The sequence below is a fragment of the Delphinus delphis genome, chromosome 2 (assembly GCF_949987515.2).
Source record: "Delphinus delphis chromosome 2, mDelDel1.2, whole genome shotgun sequence".
NCBI lineage: Eukaryota > Metazoa > Chordata > Mammalia > Artiodactyla > Delphinidae > Delphinus > Delphinus delphis.
The window spans coordinates 36,414,370-36,439,151 of record NC_082684.1 but is presented as its reverse complement, the minus strand read 5'-3'; the positions used below and the strand labels follow the sequence as shown (position 1 = coordinate 36,439,151).

General features: G+C 34.8%; 1 protein-coding gene across 4 annotated transcripts in view; it reads left to right on the top strand.

Annotated features, from left to right (window-relative positions):
- The window catches only part of FUT8 (fucosyltransferase 8), a 314,456-nt gene that overhangs the window by 252,341 nt on the left and 37,333 nt on the right, over positions 1-24,782 (top strand). For all 4 annotated transcript variants that reach the window (XM_060004386.1, XM_060004387.1, XM_060004385.1 and 1 more), the window contains one exon: positions 3,167-3,404. In XM_060004386.1, coding sequence (XP_059860369.1) covers positions 3,167-3,404 — 238 coding nt within the window. The remainder of the gene's footprint in view (positions 1-3,166; positions 3,405-24,782) is intronic.

Here is a 24,782-nt window from a genome sequence, read left to right as displayed (position 1 = left end):
CAGAAGGACGGAGAAGTAGGACGCTCTCCCAGGGGACTTACGGGGTAGCATTTTCAATCTGTATTTCCCCATCTCCCACTCACGAATAAGAAGTGCTTCCTAGTGAGCCTAAATCTGCTTGGAGTCTATCATATTTCAAGTGTGTGTGTGTGTGTGTGTGTGTGTGTGTGTCTGAGAGAGAGAGAGAGATGAGTGGAGGGAGTACCATAAGACGGGAGGGAGGGGAAAGAGATAAAGCAATATAACAGAACAAAACTATCTGCCTGCATTTTGGCGTTACTGGTAGAGAAATATACAAGAGAGTGATTAGGCACACAAGAAGCAAATGAAAAACAGATTTTATCATCAGAAATAGCTACCCTGTTAAAGAGATAACATGATTAAAGTAAAGCTTCTTTTAGTAATGAGGCCCTTCTCTATATTATTGCTTATGGATGAGACAAACCTTCAAGCTTTTTGCAGACATCAACAGAAAAGTATAAAACCAGGATCAGTGGTAATTGACAAAGTCTATTTGGTAAGAAATTTGAGGATTATATATATGCATGTATGTATGTATAACGATGGCTCTGTTTCCCTTTTATAGACTCCCATAAATCTCTTACTTGTTGCTACTTGATAACAGTGGCGGATAACAAAAACTTAGGTCAGATAAGGGATTTTCTGTAAGGTTCCTTTCCATCAGAGTAAATCCCTATCCATCTGAGTTGTTGCTTTGTTTACCTTTTATATATCTGCTTGTTTTTTCTAGATCTTTGTTCTGATGAGCCTAATCTTGTGTTAGAAACACATATACTTTTTCTGTTTCTCGCTGTCTCTCCTATTTCTGAATCTTTTATGAGCAAGATCCTTTGAATTTTGCAGACTTTTAACTATTATTTCAGTACGAAATCGGGCTGTGGCGCTGAGCTTTTTCAGTGTTTTGTTTAACTGTTATCATTCCAAACAGCCATTCATTTTCTCTTATCACTTCCTGCCTTAGACTCTTCCATTGGTTACCTTGTCTATGTAGACCTTTCTCATTCCAGAACCATACATAATAGATTTTTTCCCCTTTCTCTGTGTTATCAATACATAACAGAAAGATTTAATATATTCTCTCTTCAGCTTACTTTGAGACACATTAAGACTCTTGAATTACGCTTCATATCATAAATTACCCTCTTCTTTCTCTTAGGCCTCAGTTCTTGTGCTCGAAATACTGGGTTCTAATTAAACTCTTAAGAAACACAGTAGATGTATTTTTTTTTCATGCAGATGTGTCTTCTTTTAAGTAAAAAATCTACAGTTTGAAAACTTAAAGTTCATCTGTTTCAGTTATTATGTTCCTTTACTCTTTTTTCCTTTAAAAAATGTGAAGACTAATATAAGATATAATAATATGGGAAACTGGTTGTGAGGTATATGGGATCTCTGTACTAACTCTGCAATAATTCTGTACATCTAAAAGCAGCTGTAAAAGGAAATGTTTATTGAAAAATATATGAAGGACATTTTCATTCATATGAATTTTAGAGATATTCAAAGTGCTGTATTTCTTACAGTTCATGAAAAATCTGACAAATGTCGATATTCTTTTCTCTCTGAACTATTGAATTAATAATAAAGCTTTGAATATTCTTTATTCCCAGATCCTTGTATAATATTAGAAGAAAGTAAATGATAAATTGGTCTCCCAACATCACACCCCCTCTGTTCTTCTTAACTCTTTTGTGGCTGTAGCACCTGAGTGGGCATCTTTATTGCCTTAGGAGCCTGCCATGAGTTCAAAGTCTCAAGTGAAGAGAATTCAGCAACTCTAGGACTTGATTGAGGAAACAGTATTGACCACGTCTTGCTGAATTTTATCTGGGCTCTCTTGGGTTCATAAGGGCTCTAACTCTTCAGAAGGCTCTTGATGGTATAGGTTCTGCTTTGATCTGAAAGGACCAGCCTGCAGTGGCACGCCTGAGTATGAAAGATACTTCTTCTGAAAGTAACGGTGTGTGGCATTTTCGTTTTGCTGCGTTTCTTTCAGAATCATTTTATAACCTTACCATCCTAGCTTTTGTTTCTAGGGCTCTACTTTACGGAGCAGATGGTATCCCTAGAAAATAGTTGTAGATTTGTGGTTTGGCAACTGCTTTATTAAAGCCTCATATAAATTGAGAACTGATTACCTTGCTTCTTGCTATGTGGAAGAAAAGATTCTGTTCCTGAAGGTACCCATCCTTTCTCTTCCCTTGCAGACAGAACAGCTTGCAAAATTTCTCAGGCTAAGGAGTCCTTGTCAAAACAAATTTTTATTTGAAGAACTAAGATGCCTAGGGATATTTAGCAACAGCCCATACAAATTACAGTGGAATTGAAACTTTAGAATGGGAAAAAAGAATTTTTCACGTTTGCTTAACCCCATTGCACCCACTGTTAGATAATATTAAATGTTTTAGCCACTTGCTATTCATCTTATAGCAAAACATGTAAATAGAAAAATGGATCTCCTGATTAAACATTGGCGTAGCACATTCTCAATACATCCAATATAAAACATGCTCTACATTTTATTTTAAAAATTACTGGTATCATCAATATTGGTTTTGTGAAAAAGTCCCATGACTGATATTTTTTAATTGTTGAACTCAGATATCCTTTTACTCAGTGGCTTTACTTCCATAATGAAGAAGTACATTTTGTTGGTGACATCTCGAATTCTGGAATAGTTGGAATTATTAGTTAAATTATAGTTTTTCTTTTAAGATGATTTGTTTCATCCGTGAAGGTAATAATCTCAATGCTGAACTGCACCTGGAATAAGCGAACTATTTTGCTTCTTTTATAAAGATTTCAGTGTGTGCAACTCTGAGTTCAGAGAAGATCATACTTGCATGTTCTGAGTGATAGAGAAGTGAAAGAATATTTTTTAAAACGTAACTGCTTAATTTCATGTTTGTTTAGTGATGTTTCCAAAGTAACTGGTGTTTTTCACTGCCATCTCCGTAAGTATGCACATAAAATCTTCAGTGGATTCTTTGAAATATAATTTAAAGCTGAATTCCTTGCTTAATTAATAAGATATACTGGATTAGTCCTGGCTTATTATATGATTTTTGACATTTGTCACCTATAAAGAGAAGTTAACCTCTCAGTACAGCTAATCTTCACCTTTGTTTCTCTTCCTTACTGACAGAATCCCAAGGACTGCAGCAAAGCCAAGAAACTAGTGTGTAATATCAACAAAGGCTGTGGCTATGGCTGTCAGCTCCATCATGTGGTCTACTGCTTCATGATTGCATATGGCACCCAGCGAACACTCATCTTGGAATCTCACAATTGGCGCTATGCTACTGGGGGATGGGAAACTGTGTTTAGACCTGTAAGTGAGACCTGCACAGACAGATCTGGCATCTCCACTGGACACTGGTCAGGTAAGAAGCCTGTGTAGTTTGTCATCTCTCTGTGTTGAACCACTGCATAACCAAGTTATCAGATTCCTACGTACAACCTTATGGCTTACAGTCGTCTTTTTCTCTGCATCCAGTGAGTGCTATACATTATCCAGATAAAATCTGGAATAATAATTTTTATTCACAAAATGTTTCATGGTCAATTTCTTCCTTCTTTTTTTTTTTTTTTTTTTTTTTATTGCTGTGCCACGCAGCATGTTGGGATTTTAGTTCCCTGACCAGGGATCAAATCCATGCCCCCTGCAGTGAAAGTGCAAAGTCCTAACCATTGGACCACCAGGGAATTCCCTCATGATAATTTCATTTCTGATGTTCATTTTTATCTGGATCTAGCAAAATCACTAAGTTTTTTCAAGGAACATAATTTACTCTTTTAATGATTATGATGATGATATACTTCCACTTTTTTGGGTGCTTTCACATTATTTTACTCATTTGATCCTCCAAATTATCCTTTAAGGTAGACTGGTGGTTCTCAAATGTCAGCATGTGTGAGAATCACCTTGAGTCAGAAAATACTATTTTCTGATTCAATAGGCCTGGGGTGGGGCCTGATACTTGCATTTCTGACAAAGTTTCCAGGTCCAGGGACCAACCACACTATGAGAACTACTTAGGCAGACAGTGCAGGTACCTTTATCTCCATTTTACAATTGAGGACAATGAAGCCTAATTTGTTCATGTGATTTTAATTTTATTCAGGAAACGTTTAATGAGGAATAATGTGATTAAGGTACCATGCTAGGCCTGAGAAGAGATACAAAGATTAGCAAGAAATTTCTCTTCTCTCCAAGGACTTGGTGAAACAGGGAATAGAGTATAGATAGAGTTTCTTACTGCTAGTCTCTTCTTTCTACAACGACAATCTTTAAACAAGGTCCCAAGTTGGGCTACCTTTGTTAAAATCTTTGCTGTATCATTTTGTAATCTTGGGCAAGTTACTTAACCTAGGCCTTCATTTCCTCATCAGTAAAATGAAAAGTAATAATTTACTTGCCTCTTTGAGGTAAATGAACTAATATGTATAGTGCACTTAGCACAGTACCTGATATATGAGCTCTAGTAATTGTTAGCTATCTTTAGTAGCCCTTATTCATTGAGTGCCGACAGTGTGGCAGATACTGAACTAAGTGACCAGGTGAAATGCTAAGTAAGTCAGTACACTATCTCTGCACTCACTTCTTGTGAGAAGTCCAGTATTTTTCAAAATGCTGAGGCATTTCAGTTAATGTAATTTCTTATGGAGCTGAGCACCTTTTGTCACAAGTTAAAACCCTAGATGTGCAATGGAGAGCTATGTCATTGGCAAAGTAAGTAACTTTAGTTCCTTTGTTTCTTTTTGCCTTCTTTGGAAAATACAGGTAATACTTGACTTCACAGAAGTGTCAAGAAAGTCAATTGGGTAATTTCTATAAAATGCTTTAAGTTGCTCTATAAAATGTGCTATATGGATTTAAAGTATTATCTTGTGATATGAGTTTTGTTTTCCGTAGGATTATTTAGGAACCTTATTCGGTATATCAACATATGTCTTTCTTTGTAGCTCACTTCAAATTTTAAAGTGAACCTCTTCATCTAGAACCTACCTGAGTTTTAGTTTTGAGGTTACCTCTTCCATTGACTGGTCTGTAGTTTATAGCTGGTACAGATTAGATGTCAAGGTTAGGAAGATACAGGAAAAGCAACTCTGTTAGTCTCACTGTGGCTAACTTTTTCATTTTGTGAACTTAGTTCAGTTTCAAGTTTCTTTGATTGTGGAAGCATATAGCCAGCGTAGGACAAAGTTCTTATGTTTCACTGTTTCTAGGGAGAGGCAGCTTTCTGAGTAGCAGTCAGTTAATAAAAAAGTAAAAGGTTAGCCTTACTAGACTTGTCAAATTCAGTGTGTAGGTTGGCCATGCCTATATGTTACAACTAGGTACTTGGTTTGTTTGATTGTAAGCCTTCCTCATACATCTTGTAGTCTGTAGTGGCAACTACAGAACATGAAGATTAACAATGGCTTGAATTTGAAGCATTCAGAATTTCTTGACATTACAATTAAACAGGTTCTAGAAATTATCCTTCCTTTATTTATGTGGAATCTTGAGGCCTGGTAGATACTAAGTGGCTTTTCCAGGATCACACAGCTTACAAATGACAGAATTCTGGTTAGTACGTTCACTCTACCTACATCCAGTCTAAGTCTTTCCTAGTAAGCTCATGTCAAACACCTTACTTAGCAGAATAACGATTAGAAACTGTCCTGAATGTTTGGGAACTAAATAAGATGATGAATTTAATATCTCTGTCCTCTTTCCTCCCCCTATTCTGTAACTTTTTCCAAATCTTTCATATAATTTTAGATACTGAAGAGTTACCAATGGTATTTTCTTCTTAGTCATTTGCCGTCCTTGATCAAAGAAATCATTTTATCATGGCAGCATAGAATTATAATTTTAATTAAATAGATACTTCCTTTATAACTGCAGGTATTATATAAAATCATATATTTTTCTCCATGCTAATGAATTAAACTGTGCCTATTGGACACCTTTAGTTAATTAAACTAGCAGTTATTTTCAGTATTCTTGCAGAACTCATTATAACTAAAATAATTTAGATGCTAATCTTATATCTAAAAGAAGGAAGAAGTTTATGTTTGAACTTAGAATACTTTCATTTTTATGAGAAGTATGGTTGCCATCCACTTCGGTATCTGTTTATGTATATTATCTGTATATGTACCTTTTGGAGAAACTAACCTATTTCTAGAATCAGAGGAATCAGAATGAAATTTCATAACATTAATCCTTCAGTTAGCCATAAATCAACTAAATCTGTTATTCTTCTGACTTGTACAAAGAACCTTGGGATATTTCCCTTGGCACCACTGCCATGAGATTATTATTGTTCATACACACTTGACATGATGTGTTTACAGGTGGAATTTAGTGACTTCTGTTCAAATCTGTCACCAGCACAGGAATTAGTATGCACGTTTGATCATTTGAATAGCCAAATCATGCCTTGGTGTAAGTTGAGTTCCTTTTTTCTCCTTCATTTTTTTATATTTGTGTATGAAACCGTATCCTTTGTAGTATAATTTGGTTTCGTGAAGCAAAATATTAGAAATTATGCTTCCAGTTAGTAATATCGTTTCCCTGTCACCTATAGATGTCCTGTCTGTTCTAAAGTTGTTGATAAAATGGTCAGTTATTCTTCTGTATCGCAAAATGTTTCCTAAACCTGAACTAACTACATGTTCATAGACCCGATTCTTCCAACTAGATTCCTTATGATAATTCAGAATGGGAATATTGGTATTTAATAGTTTGAAGTATCTTTCAACAAAAATTGATTTGTTTTTAAAAGTATTTTGACTGTTTTAGGCTATGTATGGCGACCAGCTTCCAAGATGCTTTTCTAGTTGCTAGAAAAATACTCTTGAATAAATGATTTAGCAATAGGGCACCTCAGCTATTTAAACTCAGTTCTCCACTATTTTTTCCATTCTAAAAATTGCACATTTATTCAGATTAGCAGTTAAACCATTTGGGTGTTTGCATTTCCTTCTCTTGTATTTGATTGTCATAAATTGAACTGAATTACTTAATTTGATAAATCTAATTGAAAAGCTTTCTTTTAAATGAAAATAATGACTAGTAAGAAACTGTTTGTAAATATGATAAAATTTAATGCCCTAGAGGTGTCTGATTTAAGTGCATGTTTAAGTAGATTGCCACTTGCTGTATTTAATTACCTAAACTGGATGGTTACCTTCTCTCCATACCTCATTTGAAAAAAAGGTTTTGGTCAAAGAGTTTTAGTTGGCATCCTTACATGGAGGCAACCTTAAACTAGAAGTAATTTAATAAAAGTACTTGCTATGTGCTAGGCACCATGCTGGACTACATGCTGTCAGGGGCAGCCTAGGGGGAAAGGTAGACAACTTGAATGAACAATTAAAATGTATTGTGTTATGGGTAAGTCCATAGTACTCTGAAGCACATATCTAACATGTATTTGGGATTCTTCTGGAGGAAGTGATTTTTAAGCTAAGACCCAAAGTATGGGGAGTCAGCCAGGTAGAGATATGATAGAAGAATTTTCTGTCATTGGGCACAACATGTGAAAAGAGGCAAGAGAACATCAAGTCATTGGGGAAACTAGAAATAATTCGTTGTAAAGTTTGAATACTGAGAGACTTATGTTTCATTTTGAAAACACGTGTTACTTACAGGGTTTCCGTTTGGATGGTTGTATGATTGTGTTCCTCCTTAAAACCCAGGTTTTAATTCAGGTGTCAGAGCTCTTTGTTTTGCTTTTGCTTCGGAGATTGGGCAACGTTAGAAGCCAGATTGCTTTCAGTTGGCTCTTGGTGTCATCTAGGAGCCATAACTCTTTAATTAAAAATTTCATTTTTAATATTTTTTAGCGTTCACTCAGTAAAGTTTTGAAAGCTGACAAATACCACAAACTCATATACTCCAGAAAAAAACATTATATTTTTATTAACTGCCTAAAGCACTTCTGTAATGCTGTTTTTCCTGCATTTTATTTAAAATTTGGGTAATCTCCGTATGATAACAATTTTGCATTACCATTTTTTATAGAGAGAATAGGAAGGTAATTTAGTCTTCCACGTTTGTTGAGCAATTTTTTTCCAATTTTATTGAGATATAATTGACATATAAACATTGTATTAGTTTAAGGTATACAACATAATGATTTGGTATGTATATACTGCAAAAAGATTACTGTCATAAGTTAACATCCATCACCTCACATGGTTACAAACTTTTTTTCTTGTAATGAGAACTTTTTAAGATTTACTCTCTTAGTCACCTTCAAATATACAGTATCGTTAACTATAGTCACCATGCTGTATGTTACATACTCAGAGCTTATATGTCCTTTTATTGGAAGCCTGTACCTTTTGACCACCGTCACCCTTTTCCCCCCTACCTTCCCCACCCCCACCCCACCTCTTTTCACCTTTGGCAACCACCAATCTGTTCTCTGTTCCTATGAGTTTGTTTTTTTAGATTCCACATACAAGGGAGATCATACAGTGCATGTGTTTCTCTGACTGACTTACTTCACTTAGTGTAATATCCTCAAGGCCTAGACATGTGGTCGCAAATGGCAGGATTTCTTTCTTTCTCACGGCTGAATCATATTGCATTGTGTGTGTATATATATACTATTTTCTTTATCCTTTCATCCATCAGTGGATGCTTGAGTTGTTTCCATGTCTGGGTTATTGTAAATATGCTGCAGTGAACATGGGGGTGCAGATATCTCTTCAAGATAGTGATTTCATTTCCTTTGGGTATATTACTCAGAGATGGGATTGCTGGATCATATGTTAGTTCTATCGTTTAAGCAAATATCTCACTAAGGTCAAAAGGAAAATCTTTAACAAGCTGAACACAAATTAAATTATACTTTAACTTTTTCCTGTGAAACTAGTATTTGTAACATTTGCAAAACTACTCAGGTGTCTATTGGAGTCATCTAAATAATCTAACAAGCTTGTATCCTTAATAATGGCCTATCTCAGATGGACTGATTGATAAACTAATAATATGGTTGATAATCTATAGACATACCTATTAGGATAGGCTATGGACACACTTCTATGTAGTATTTTTTACAGTAATAGTATTTTCAGCCTTTGGTGATTGATTAGTAGAAACATGAAATAAGTACACATAATATTTTAGATTTCTTGTGCTGCAAAAATGTCTTTATTTCTCTGTTTAGGTAATATGAGGAAGAGGAAAGGATACTGGTCTCTGAGTTACCCATGTCTGATCTTAGTTCTGTTGTTTTTAGCTTTCTGAACTTCAACAGTTAATTATAGCTTCTGAACCTCAGTTTCATCCTAAGAAAGCTCATGATACTCAGTACCTATCTCCCTATCCACTTTTATAGGGCTATAATCACAAGGGAAAATGATTAAGGGCTATAAAAGGTATTAAGATGATTTTCACATACAGTTTATTTTCACTGTCTATGTTTGGTCCCCAAATTTTAAAACAAAAACATAATAATAGAATACATTATTAGATTATAATCTGTAACAATAGAAAAGTTATCCTTTTTCTCTAAGATGAAAACTAGGCCTTTATAAGAGCGTCATAGACAGTTTTCCCTTTTAAAATCATAAAGTTACATGGAAAAATTGAAAGAGATCCAGAGAGGAGAAATAACTTCTGAGAATAACCTCTAAGTGCTAAAATCTCTGTGCTTAATAAACCTACCGTTTAATCACAGTAAAATTAAATAACCTCTGAGAGTAACCTCTAAGTGCTAAAATATCTCTGTGCTTAATAAACCCACCGTTTAATCATAGTAAAATTCTGAACTAGTCAGAGAGTCTCTCTGCAGCTACCTTAATATTTTTTTCTATACCAACACACCTGAGATAGAAGGTATACTCCCACTTATAACAGTAGCTCACTATAGTTAGTGATTTTAAAACTGGCTGTGTTTGTGGGGAAGGGGTGGTGGTTCAGGGAGATTTGAAGACAGCATTGGTACCATGCGTAGATGAAAAGCTCGCTATCCCAGCTTCAAGATTCTAATAGGTCTCTCTGCCCTACACCTTACTCTTTTGAGAATTACTGACCTAAACACATATCACTGCAGGTACGTAAAGACTTTTATTTCAGCCTATATAAGACTCGTTTTGCTGTTCATGGTCCATAAAAGAAAGGAAGATTTTTGTTTCAGGAATGTAAAATACCAGTTAGAATATATGTATATCGCAGAAAAACTCAAACTACCTTTCATTATGATATCTCCTTTATCTTCAGCTTCCCACTTCAGGAGAGAGGAGGATATCTATGGTATCTCAGTTATAGTTACACAGTATGGGAATAGGGAGCTGAAGCTTCGTCCACACAACAGTTTTGCCCGGAGTACCCACACATCTTAAACACAACCATAGATGTTTATTTCCGTATTTATCCTACAAATGCTTTTCCTTTCGAGTTATGAGTAAACCTGGGGAAAGTGAGTCAGAGGTTTGCAAACTGCCAGGATAAACATGGTACATTCTTCTGGACTATCAGTTTTATTTGCTAATATGTAAGCTAAATCATTTTCAGATAATAAAACAAACAGGTTATATAATGGTGTAAAATGAAAATTTTGATGAAACATCAGACTTCAGCCCATAGGTTTAGTGCAGCCTTCATATCCTCAGTACTATAAGTTTACCCTCCTCTGCTGTTGGGAGCATTTTGGAGGAAAACTTTAAGAAGTACTATTCTGTGTTCAAATTTTTAGCTTTTTTTTTTTTTTTTTTTTTTAGCTATTTATTTTATCTTGAAGGAGACTCCAGATGGTAGCAGGACCTAGGTCTTCTGGTTATTTACACAATGTCAAACACTTGACCAGAGCACAATAAATGTAATAAAAGAAAGAAAGAAAACCCACCTCTCCTGCATCCTGGTCCAAATCTGAAACTATTACCCTGCAAGCTGTGTGAGGCACTTTTACTAAATTGTAGATTTTGTTTTTTTAAGAAAATAGTCTATCAATAAGAATGAATTTTCTTTAGCAATATATCCTGCTCTTTTTAGACAAAGATCTGGCAGAATGAGTTCAGAGATTAAAAGAGATATGATTTAGGAAGTAGCAGTACATAATTAGCATCAGAGTCATTGTGGAGTGAAAACAGTTTCACTGGAAAAGTTTCTGAAATATCCTCTGAAGTCTATTTAGAACCTATCCAAGGCTACTAGAAATAGAATCCAGGTGCTCTGGATTTCCTGTGGGAATGTCTGGGCCACATGACCTTGATACCTGTCTCAGAAATTATCAGTGTTTTTGTAAGTACTGATACACCTTTTATGTTATGTGTTCTTAAAGATTTGCTGTAAATTGAATTATTATAAATTAAGTCATGTTTTAAACATTCTAGTGGAACTCTGTAAAGCAGCGGTCCCCAACCTGTTTGGCACCAGGGACCAGTTTCGTGGAAGACAGTTTTTCCACGGACTGCGTGGTGGGGGAGATGGTTTCGGGGTGATTCAAGTGCATTACATTTATTGTGCCCTTTATTTCTATTATTATTACATTGTGATATATAATGAAATAATTATACAACTCACCATAATGCAGAATCAGTGGGAGCCCTGAACTTCTTTTCACTCACTGATAGGGTTTTGAGACGAGTCTGCAAGCAGTTGATTTATTATGGTCTCTGTACAGTCAAACCTCTCTGCTAATGATGATCTGTATTTGCAGCTGCTCCCCAGCACTAGCATCACCGCCTCAACTCCACCTCAGATCATCAGGCATTAGATTCTCATAAGGAGCGTACAACCTAGATCCCTCGCATGTGCAATTCACAGAAGAGTTCGTGCTCCTATGAGAAAGTAGCGCTGCCGCTGATCTGACAGGAGGCAGAGCTCAGGTGGTAATGCGAGTGATGGGGAGCGGCTGTAAATACAGATGAAGCTTCGCTCGCTCATCCACTGCTCACCTCCTGCTGTGTAGCCCGGGTCCCAACACGTCCCAGACTGGTATCGGTCTGGGGACCCCTGATGTAAAGAATTTAAAAAAAAAAGAGTACAAATGAACTTATTTACAAAACAGAAGTAGAGTCACAGATGTAGAAAACAAACTTACAGTTACCAAGGGATGGCGGTGGGGGAGATTGGGACTGACATATACACACTACTATATATGAAATAGACAACTAATAAGAACCTGCTGTATAGCACAGCGAACTCTACTCAGTACTCTGTAATGGCCTGTATGGGAAAAGAATCTAAAAAAAAGAGTGGATATATGTATATGTATAACTGATTCACTTTGCTGTACACCTGAAACTGACACAACATAGTAAATCAACTATACTCCAATAAAAAAAAATTTTTTTAAGTAAAATAGGAATAATAATAGTACTTCCTTCATAGACTTACTGGGAGTATTAAATGAGATAAGTGCATGTCAGACACATAGAAGAGTACCTGACATAAACTGAGTACTCAATAAATGTCAGATAATATTATTGACATTATTAAAACTTCTGTATAGATTGTCATTATGCAAACTGTATAACATTTGACGGTATTTTATAATGTGCAAATCCCTCTTACCTATGATCTCAATTTCACTGCATCTATTTAATAAAAATAGAGATAAGAATAAAAAAAGAATTCCAAAGGAAATTCTTTCATAAAGTAAAGAATCTTTTATTCTCATATGAGCTAGTAGTCTCCTGGTTCATTGATCTCTCCCCACTCCACCCTACCTCTCTCTCTCTCTCTCTCTCTCTCTCTCATATTCTCTTCAAAATGCAATCATTTGGTTGCATTTTGGTAAGAGTCTTACTTGTTTATAATCTGTAGATCACATTCAAGTTTAGAATGATTCTATAATTAAGATAATTGTTGAAATGTTAAAGAAAGTTAAGAATGCCTCCTAGCCCTTTTGGTTGGTTTTATATGCCAGAGCTCTGGGTATGATATAAATCTAGAATTTCCTTATCTCTCTTCCTCAGGTTTATATAAATTATAGGCTAATTCTATGGAATAGGAAGTAATAATAGGCCATGGTCTTTGGTGGAATTATACATATGTGGATCGCCCACATAAGCAGGGAAGTGCACTAGTCATCATGTAAAAATTTGAGTGTTTCTAGTTGCTGTGGGGAATAGAAAGATAAACAAGACCCAGTCCCTGCCCTTCAGGAACTTACACTGAGTGTATTAAGACACACTGATCTATAATTGTAACAAAGATAGGATATGTTAAGTGTCATAAGAGAGGTATAGAATTTTGTGGGTCATCAGAAGATAGAGAAACTGTTTCTGGCTGAAGGTATTAAAGGCATCATTGGGAGCATAAGCTGGGCCTTTAAAGAATGAGGAAACGGATAGTCTACAAGGACAGATCAATGTCATTGACATGAAATCAGAAGGTATTAGTTGTGTGACTTTAGTATCCCACAACCTTTCATAATACCTGTTCTATGTACCTTACAGAGTCGTTATGAGGATTCAAAGTGATACTGTATTTGACAGTGCTTTATATGTTCTAAATCACCCTATATGTTGTTATTACCACTTTAGTTTTATGGGAACAAAGCGAAATAATAAAAATAGCATAGTTGGGTCATGGGATTTCAGCAGGGCTTCTTGTAAGAAACTTTAACAACCAACATTAATGAAACTTAGAAGTACTTGATGGCTTTTTATGAAACTCATTCAGAAATATAAATGAAAAGAGAGGAGGGAAATTATGATGGAGGAGCAAGGTGAAGACAGCCATCCCCTTTGCTCATCCTTTCACTGAGAGCCAGCTTCAGCTCCCCAGCAATCCCAGCACAACTGAAGATCATCCCCTTCTTCTCTTGGGTTTTATTTAGTTTGTCCAGTAAAATCACAGCGTCTAGGCTAATTAGGGACTAGACTATGCTCCTGTCAAGGAAACTTGGCCTGTTTCCCTTTATTTTGGGGGACTGGGTTGCCTTCTTAGCTGAAGCCATCACTGACCCCAATCAGAGAACCTTCCTTACAAAACGTCAGTCTTCAGTTAGTTCTTTAGCTCTCCAAGCTGATAAATGATGATTTGGGGAGGGAGAAGCGGGATTTGGAATAAAACATGGTGTCTTGGAGCTCTAATATGTAGGTGATACTAAAAGAATCAAGAATTAATTCCTGTGAAGGTTCTGCTCCATTTGAGCTGTGTCAAAATGAATGCTTAGGAATCTGAACATACCCAAGGTGCTGATTTCCAAGTTACTTGCCTAAAAGTGGAGGTAGTCTTCATTGAAGTTTTCTCCAAACACTAACAATGGAAGATTTCAATATTAGAAATACATAAAAGTGAGGGCCTTTGACTGACCATCCGTCTGGTAGCTGTCTGTTGACTAGATGGAACTACGTTTTTCAGACCAGCAGAGGTTATGTTTAGTTAAGCAGCCCAAAACACAGTATTGAAGCACTGACGCATGCTCCTCTCCTCTCTAGTTTTTGGGTATTAAATATTATATTTGAAGCTATTTGTGTAGTATGTCTAGGTTGTGGCTAAGAATAAACTAGCCTGGAACACTCCAATAGGATTTTAAGGCATAATGGAAAAAGCTGTTGAAAAAAGGGTAAATCACCAGTATTTTCTTTTCTCTGCTGTCACTGCCCATCTTGCTGTGTCCACTGAAATTGGACAGTAGGAACTGGGGAGTAGGCTGGTTTATTAGCTGCTTCTGCTGCCATCTCTAGCCAGTCTTGATCCATGCAGTTGAGAATACCCAATAATAGGGCTGGCAGAAGGAGACATTGCACTCTGTGTCCCTTGTTTTCTAGATTATATTCAGTACCAACCATAGGGCCACCCACATTGAGATTTTAGAATATATAGAGCATCTATATGCATCCTTTGGAAATGTCTAGCCATTAGTACCTGGATTGACTTCAGAAGGTTAGATAGTCTTTTAAGAATATGATATCTACATTTTAAAAGTGATGTGACATCTCTATTTCAGAGGAAAGATTATTTTCTTATGGCTTGTCATGAATGACCATCTTAGAGGCACCCATTTGTATTATATATGTGTTAGTAAGTGGACATTTAGTTCATTCACCTGTTGTATTTTCTTATACATTTGTATCATGATTCCCTCATCGATGGACGTTTAAATTATTTCACGTTTTTGCCATTATAAACAAAGATATATCTTTGAGTATCTTTATGTGTGTCTCCTTGTTCATATGTGTTAGTTTCTCTAGGGCAGTGCTTATCAAACTTTTGCACATCATACCATATGTAAAAGATATTTTTACTGCCCATATTATCACGTGGGAGGTGATGGTATATGGCAAAGCTACAGAGATCTCTATGGCGGTGTGTTACAAATAAAATCTTATGCTCTAAAAAGGGAGCTGGCAAACAGTGGTCCTCAGCCAAACTCAGCCCTCCACCTGTTTTTGTAAATAAAGTTTTACTAGAACACAGCCACATCCAGTCGTTAACATTTTGTCTATGACTGCCTTCATACTACAGTGGCAGAGTTGAATAGTTGCAATAGAGACCATCTGGCCTGCAAAGGCTAAAGTGTTTACTATCTAGCTTTTTACAAAAAAAGTTTGCTGACTCCTACTCTAAAATAATAATTAACAAACAAATATAGTTTCAACCATTGTAAATTTGTGAATAGTTTTTTTAAATTTGTTTGGTCTTTTCCATGAACTTATTGATTTGAGATAAAATTAATTTATGGTGAAATAAACAGATCTTAAATGTATAATTCAATGAGTTTTGATAATGTAACCAATACCCTTGTCTGTTCAAGTCTTTTCTAATTTTTAAAATTGGGTTATTTGACTTTTTATTTTTAATTTATAGGCGGGGTGTATGTGTGTATCCTAGGTACAGATTCTTTAGCAGAAACATGATTTACAAATATTTTCTCTCAGTCTGTGGCTTGCCTTTTCATTTTCTTAACAGTATCTTTTGAAGATCAAAATTTTTAACTTTATTAAAGTCCAGTTAATTGCTTTTCTTCTATAACTATAAAAGTTAGTGCTTTTTGTGTCCTAAGAAATCTTTGCCTATCCTAAGGTTGCAAAGATACTGTTTTATGTTTTCTTCCAGAAGTCTTATACTTTTAGCTTTTATATTTATGTCTATGATCCCTCTCATATTAATTTTTGTGTGTAGTGTGAGGTAAGGGTTGAGGTTTATTGTTTTCTGTATGTTTATCCAGTTGTTCCAGACTTACATGTTGAAAAACTGGCCTTTCACTATCAAATTGTCTTGGTGCCTGTGTCAAAAATCAATTGACAATGTATGGATCTATTTCTGTTCTCTCCTGTTCTACTGCTCTTTTTATGTCTATCCTTACACCTCAAGTTTTTATCTTCCATCAGATATTTTGACATGTGAATTGGAAAGTTGGACCTATGCTTAGAAGTGGTGTTACTAGGTCATAGTGAAGTATATTTATCTTTAAGTTGTCTTCATATGCTTAACCCCTCTATGGGAAAATTAGTTCAATAGTCTCCTAACTATCCCCTCTGCTTTCAGAATTTATCCCCTTTTAATCCATTCTCCACGCTGCCAGAAGAATGATATCGCCAAAATCAAATATGACTTTGTTTCTCAAAAACTTCCATGGCTGCTCAGTGTCTAGAGAGACACATATTAACTCCTTACTTAGAATACAAGAAATAAGCCGCTTCTGCTACTGCCCATGTCTCAAAATGTGCCCAGGATTCCTGATCTCACCAGTTCAACTACAGATTTATTCCTTGAAAATTCTGTGCACTTTTATTTATATACTGGGAACATATTTCTTCTTTCTAGAATGTCTTTCCTCCATTTCACCCCATGAATTCCTGTTTATCTTTTAGTATCACTTCCTTTGTCATATTTCTCTCCAGTTAACCTCATGTTCTCACTTATGAATATACTATATTTAAATAGTTTGTTTACATGTCTCTTTAACTACATTTATAGTGACTTTTTTGAGATTCTTGTCTGATTTATTTTGTCTCCTTTTTGCCTAATAGTACTGGCCAATAACTGTTACTCAGTTAGTGTGAAATCTTGGTTTTTTGGTTTTGTTTTTAATTAAATTGCCTCTAAGCAAAATGAGCCTTGAAAAATTTTACTTTCCGTTTCCAAATCTATCAACTAAAAGAAATATAGCCTAATCTATGTGATTCACAGATTTCTGATGCAGTGCACATGAGATCGTAGGCATGGAAATGTTTGGAAAATGTTTCAAAAATATGATGGCCTTACTGAAAACTACTATGTTGAAAAATAGCTATGTTTAAAAGTACCTTATGGACTAAAGCATTTTCCTATACAAAATCTCAGCTATATGTGTGTATGTCTGTGTCTTTGGATATCTTTGATTCAGTAAACATTTATTGAATACTTTCCCAGCTCAGGTATTATGAAAGTAATATTATGTACAGCAATAGCTAACATGTAGTGAACCTTACCATGTAACAGTGCTTAAGAACTTTGCATATGTTATCTTATTTAATATTCACAATAAACCTATATGGTAGGTGCTATCATTATTCACATTTTATATAGGTCAATAATTTGCCATAGGTAATAAGAAATCCCCAGTCTGACTTCAGAACCTGATCTTTAAACATTAATGCTCAGAATCATTAAGCCATAGCCCCCAAAGCCTGGTTTTATAAGGCTGGCTACATTTTTGAAGGGTTGTTTTTAGAAAAAGGAGAATATGTGACATTGATGTATATGGACTACAAAGGGTAAAATATTTACTATCTGGCCCTTTACAGGACAAGTTTGCCAATCTCATTGTAGATGGTTAAGACAGAGTTCCTGTTCTCAAGAAGCTCCCAGTCTAAATAGCAGATCAATGCAAACATTTTTAAAATATCTGTTTCATGAGGCAACATGCGGTTAGTGATGTTATAAAGATATAAACAAGAGACCAAAGATATAAACCGTCCCAAGGTTGGGAGGTACAGTCATTCCAGCGAAAAGAATGAAAGAAATGGCATTTGAACTGGTCTTGGAAAAATTGTAAAATGACCAGAAATCTTAGATATAGAATTCTGCACACTTGGAGTGCTTGATGAATGGTGATAAAAAATGCTTATGTGCCTGTTACATCTTACTTAGAGTAGTGCCAAAGTATCAGAACTCCTGGGCATTGTTTTTCCTTCTGCCCCTGATTTGCTGAGTTATATGGAAGAGAGCATTAAACCATCTGCTTCTCAGTCATCCTTTAGCAGAATGTGACTGAAAAATCAGTCTGAGCTAATTATGTTGCATTTCTCAAGGGACTCCAAAACAAACCTGATAGAAGGTGCCGAGGTGCAGGTATTTTTTCAGCTGTAATGTATTTCTTTAAAATAACAATATATTTCAGCTGAAAATATTAGTGCTTTAGTTAAATAAACCTTGCATTTTGCATTCATTCTTAACTGTCATTGAATAGGTAAAACTGAAAATCAATGTTTACATTCAGAGTAATTGCAATTTTTGTGATAGGTTTTGTAGTTATAGGAATTCAACACATAATTTTATAACACATTAGCAATGATTTGCGAAAAACAATAAATGTAACCATGCTTTTGAAGAACATGGGCAAAAGTAGTCAAGTTAATATAGAATTGCTTGTTAGGAATGTTTTAATTAAATTGAGGATATGACATAGGATTGGCATTGTTATTATTACTCAACCCTTTGTGGTAAATAGTGGCAGGGATGTAAACAATGAATGTCACCCTGAAAGATTTGTACTTTCTAAGTTAAGCACGCAGGAAAGTATTCAACTACATCAGGAGATGCATTTTCTGCTAACATAATTTAGAATATGACAGTTAAATTATTAATCAAATGGTTGGATATGGAGGGATTTTTCTCAAAGAGAGAAAAGGATAAATTACTCCATGTCAGTTGAACAATATTCCAAACACCAAAAATAAAGGCAGGGGAGGCATAAAGATTCCCTAATTTTGTAGTTTGTGCAGACTGGCATCCATTGTATGAATAATAAATGTTATGTCTATATTTGTGACATTAAAAAAAATCTGATAATAGCTTTAAGCTACTTCTTTTTCTGAATCATTAATATTAATATGTTAGTATTGAAGTAATTAATGTATATATGGACAAATCACTGTTCCCTGGTCTGCTGTGGATCATTTAAATTAAATGTTTCTCATTTGATTAAATGAAATCTCTTCTTTGAACATTTTTCTTAGCCTGAAAAGACATATACATTAGTGATAAATAGCAATTGTGGTTTCTGTCTTTTGTGTTGATATAGATATTTTGTTTGGAATAGATTTTATGTAAAAATGTGTGTTCAGTGGCATTTTCAGTTTAACAAAAAGACTAATGCATATTTTACTATAACAACTGTAATATGCCCTTAACTATTTATTTAAACATATTTCTCTCTATTTTAGTAGTGTGTTTACCTATGTAATTGAGTAAAATCGGGAGTGGCCACAGATGCATAAGAAAACACTTCTGTAAATTTCTTATAGACTGCTTTGCAGTTCTCTCTCATTGAAATGAATTACCTGTGTCTTTAGAGTGTGCTGAGCAGATTAAAAGAAAAGGGGAAAAAAGAATCATTTGGAGAAAGTTTGAATGAAATGTTTGCATTGTGGCTAAAAAATAGTCTGAACCCTCTATCTAGCCATGCCATTCTTTAAAATAACAGGGAAATAAATGGTTCCACAAGCTATATTTTGACAAAATTATCTGTTGTCAAGGGCAAACTAGCATTTTAAAGCTATTGCTTTTTTAGTGTAAAACATAATATGCTGTTATTCAGCTCCATGTTTAATTAGTTTAATTTAAATTAATCAAATACTATTTTGTAACAGGGACCACAGGTAAGAGATACAGAAAAAGACTTCAGTTTGTGGATTTTTTTTAAAAAGCCCATTGCTTTCTCCTGTCCTTCCTCCTTTCTATGTTTAGGTAGTGACTACCAGAAATAAGGAGAAGGTAATAGCTCAGGCTCTTTTTTTTCTCCCTTACTTGTCATTTTACAGTCCCTTTTGTCATTGGAATGAGAGACAACACATATTTGCAATCCAATACCCAATTTCCTAATTCAAAACAGAGTTTTGGACAGATTTTTCCCTCTTGGCACTAAATGGAAGAATTGACATTCTCTCAGAGGCCATTAAATAGAACGGTAAGAATCATGCAGTCAACTCTCCTAAATTAATTAGAAGAGATGTAATTGTAGGTAATATTAAATGGTAGACATGCAAAAAGTAACTTTTCGTTCAACCCCAGGGTATAGAAAAATGATGTGCAGAGGCCATAGTCCACCAAGTGGATAAGACATACCTCAAGAAATAGAGAACTTTCATGTTATTGTTGCATCATGGTGAACAGCTGTAACCACCAGTGAGCTTGCCCTTTTTGGCAGCTGGCTTTATTTAGCATTTTTTTAAAACTGCATGCTTTTTGCCTCTGGTGCCTGGCATTCTTCACTTAAAATTTTAAATGTATTCTTATCATCCCCTAACACAAAGCTTATTTATGCAGTCCCGAATCTAGCCTGAGACACCTGTTCTTGAATCCATTTTTTTAAAAAGTTCAATATGAAATAAATCTTTAGCTATGTCATGCTGGAATGAAAGAAACCGTACATTATTTTAATGGAACCTGATCAAGCTACTTAGATGGGCTTAAGTGAATGGTTGAGGTCTGTTAATGGATATGACATACTATTACATGAAAGGCATTTCAATAAAGGGTTAATGTTGTTAATTTTAAAAGTTGTTTTGTTAACAACAGTCTGGAGATAATAAATAGAGAAAGGGGCTTGATTATCTCTTTGATTTCTTTTAAGCCTTAAAATTCTATCAATTAGCAAAGAGTAGGAAACTGTTATATATAAGGGCAAATTTTATGTCTCTGTTTGCCATAGAAGAAAGAGGACTTTGAGAAAGCTGTATTTCCACTTATATCAAATTATAGCCTTCGTATCAATATTGACCAGAAAATCCTTAAGGTTGTGAACTTGAAAGCATCTGCCCTGAAGTAGAAATTAAATACCTCGAGATAGAACAAGTTTCTTTCCATGGGAGAGGTTTCAGGTAACTTATGACTCATACTTTATTGAGTTTAAGCTGTTTCTCCACGTATCCTTTCAGTTCAACTGAAAAAGCCTTTGATTTAATAGAACACTCTCTTTGTGCTTGTAATTTGTGATAAGTTTAGCCTTTATTAGTTGGTTAGAGGTTTCATTGAAACCTTCCCAGACCTAGCTCCCTCTTCAGTCAAAGGAAAGACTTTATTTTTTTCTAAACATTAATAATTTTTAACAGTTTCTGTGGTATCTTTGTTTTTAATTTTTAAAGCACTTTCCTCATTTGTTCTCTCCAGAAAACAATCCCAAGGGGAGGTAACATGATTTTTAATTAATATAAAACAAGAAAAAGAAGGATTAGAGATTGTGTTAATTGGATAAATTGTCAGAGATCAGAATTTTCTGGATTTAGTTTCATCTGGATCATATTGTTCACCTAATGCTAAATGTACTCCTTCTATTTGGCATAATTATTTTTAAATATTTTTTTTAAATATAAAGCAATGAATACCTATTGTTGAAAAACCCATAAAGTTTAGAAAATATAAAAAGAAAATAAAAATACGACTTAAATATATGTGTGTGTATGTGTAGTCTTTTTTGAATGCCTGTATTTTTTAATTAATAGACTTTATTTCTTAGAGCAGTTTTAGGTTTACAAAAATATTTGTTAGAAAGTACAGAGTTCCCTCTTTTTCCCTTCCCTGTTCTCCTTCCATGGTCCAGTTCCCCTATTGTTAACATTTGCACTGATGTGGTACATTTGTTACAATTGATGAACCAGTGTTGATTCATTATTATTAACTAAAGTCTGTAGTTTACATTGGGGTTCAGTCTTTGTGTAGTATAGTTCTGTGGGCTTTGCTAAATGCATAATGTCGTGCGTCTACCATTACATAATCATACAGAATAGTTTCATTGCCCTCAAAATCCCGTGTTCCACCTATTCATTCCTCTCCCTAATCACCGTCTCTGTCAGTCACTGATTTTTCTGTCTTTATAATTTTGCCTTTTCTAGAATGTCATATAGTTGGAATCATATGTTATGAAGTCTTTTCTGACTGCTTTTTTTTTTAAAACGGTTCCTCTATGTCTTTTTGTGGCTTGACAGCGCATTTGTTTTTATTGCTAATATTATTGAATTGTATGGATAAACATTATCCATTCACCTATTGAGGGACATCTTTGTTGCTTTCAATTTTGGGCAGTCATGAATAAAGCTGGTATAAACATTCACGTGCAGGTTTTTGTGTGGGCATAAGTTTTCAACTAATTTGGGTAAAGACCTAAGAGGGATTGCTGAGTTGTATGGTAAGACTATGTTTAGCCTTGTAAGAAGCTGCCGAATTGTCTTCCAAAGTGGCTGTCTTAGTCTGCTTGGGCTGCTACAACAAAATAACACAGACTGACTGGCTTAAACAGGACACTATTTTTCACAGTTCTGGAGGCTGGGAAGTCCAAAATGAGAGTGCCAGCAAATTTGGTTCTTCTTAAGGGACCTCTTCCTGGCTTGTAGGCAGCTTCCTTCTTGCTGTATCCTCACATGATAGAGCAAGGAAGCTCTGGTGTCTCTTCCTCTTCTTCTTAAGGGCAATAATCTCAACATTGGGGCCTTCTCTCATTACCTCATTTAAACATAATTACCTCCCAAAGGCCCTACCTCCTAATACCATCACATTGAAAGTTAGAGCTTCAGTGTATCAGTTTCGGGAGGACACAAACTTTGAGTCCGTAACAGTAGCGCTACCATTTTGCATTCCCACCAGCAATGAATGAGAGTTCCTTTTGCTTCACATCCTCCCCAGCATTAGTGGTGTCACTGTTTTATATTTTAGCCGTTCTAATAGGCATGTACTGGTATCCTGTTTCAATTTGCAATGTACTAATTCCCTGTAATGTTGAACATCATTTCATATGCTAATTCACCATCTATATATCTTCTTTGGTGAGGTCTCTGTTCAGCTTTTTTGCCCATTTTATAATAGGGTTGTTTTCTTATTGTTGAGTTTTAAGAGCTCTTTTAAATTTTTGGTTGTAAGTCCTTTATCAGATATTTTCTCCCATTTGTGGCTTTTCATTTTATTCTTCTAACAATGTCTTTCACAGAGTGAAAGTTTTTAATTTTAATGAAGTCCAGCTTTTCAGTTTTTTCATTTATGGATGGTACTTTTGGTGTTGTATCTGAAAACTCATTGCCAAACCAAAGGCCACCTAGATTTTTCCCTATGTTTATCTTCTAAAAGTGTTATTGTTTTGCATTTTGCATTTAGGTCTATGATCTTTGTTGAGTTAATTTTTGTGAAAGGTATAAGGTTAGTGTCTAGATTTTTTTTTTTTTTTTTTTTTTTTTTTTTTTTGCCTGTGGATATCCATTTGTTCCAGCACCATTTGTTGAAAAGACTGTCCTTTCTCTATTGGATTGCCTCTGCTCCTTTGTCAAAGATCAGTTGACTTTATTTGTGTGGGTCTGTTTATGGGTTCTTTGTGGTGTTCCATCGATCTATTTGTCTATTCTTTCACTGTCTTGATTACTGTCACTTTTTAGTTAGTCTAGAAGTCAGGTAGTATCAGTGCTCTTTGGCCTTTTTCTTCAATAGTCATGGATATTCTGAGTCTTTTTTCTCTCCATATAAACTATAGAATCACTGTTGATATCCAGAAAGTAATTTGCTGGGATTTTTATTAGGATTGTGCTAAATCTAAAGATTGAGTTGGATCATGAATCATGAATGGATGTTGGATTTGTGGAATACTTTTTCTGCATCTATCGATATTATCATATGATTTTTCTTTTTTAGTTTGTTGATGTGATGAATTACATTAATTGATTTTCAAATGTTGAACCTTGAATAACCTGGAGTATATCCCACTTAGTCATGGTGTATAATTCTTTTTATACATTATTAGATTTAATTTGCTAATGTTTTCTTGAGAATTTGTATCTATGCTAATGAGAAATATTGGCCTGTTTCTTTTCTTATAATGTCTTTTGGTGTTAGTGTAATGATATCCTCATAAAATGAGTTGGGAAGTGCTCACTCTGCTTCTATTTTCTGGAACAGATTGTAAAGAATTGGTATCATTTGTTCCTTAAATATTTGGTATTATTCACCTGTGAAACTATCTGTGTTTGAGGCTTTCTGTTTTAGAAAGTTATTAATTGTTTATTCAATTTCTTTGGTCAATATAGGCCTATTTAAATGACTTATTTCTCCTTGTATGAATTTTGGTAGACTGTGTCTTTCAAGGAATTGCTTCATTTTATCTAAGTTATTGAATTTGTGGGCATAGAGTTGTCCACAATACTCCTTTATTATCCTTTGAATGTCCACAGGTTCAGTAGCCATGGTCCCTCTTTCATTACTGATATTAGTAATTTGTGCCTTCTCTCCTTTTTTCTTGGTTACCCTGACTAGAGGTTCATCATTTCATTGAACTTTTCAAAGAATAAGCTTTTGGTTTTGTTAATTTTTCTCTATTTTTTCCTACTTTCATTTTCAGTGATATTTTTCTTCTTACTTTGGACTTAATTTACTCTTCTTTTTCCAGTTTCCTAAGTTGGATAATAATTGATTTTGGCTCTTCTTTTTTAGTTTGTGCATTTAATGCTATACACTTCCCTCTAAGTACTGCTCTTGCTGCACCCCACAAATTTTGATGTTTTATTTTCATTTTCATTTAGTTCAAAAAGTTTTTTAATTTCCTGAGACTTCTTTGGCTTTTGTGTTATTTATAAGTGTGTTGTTTAATCTGCAAATATCTTAGGATTTTCTAGCTATCTTT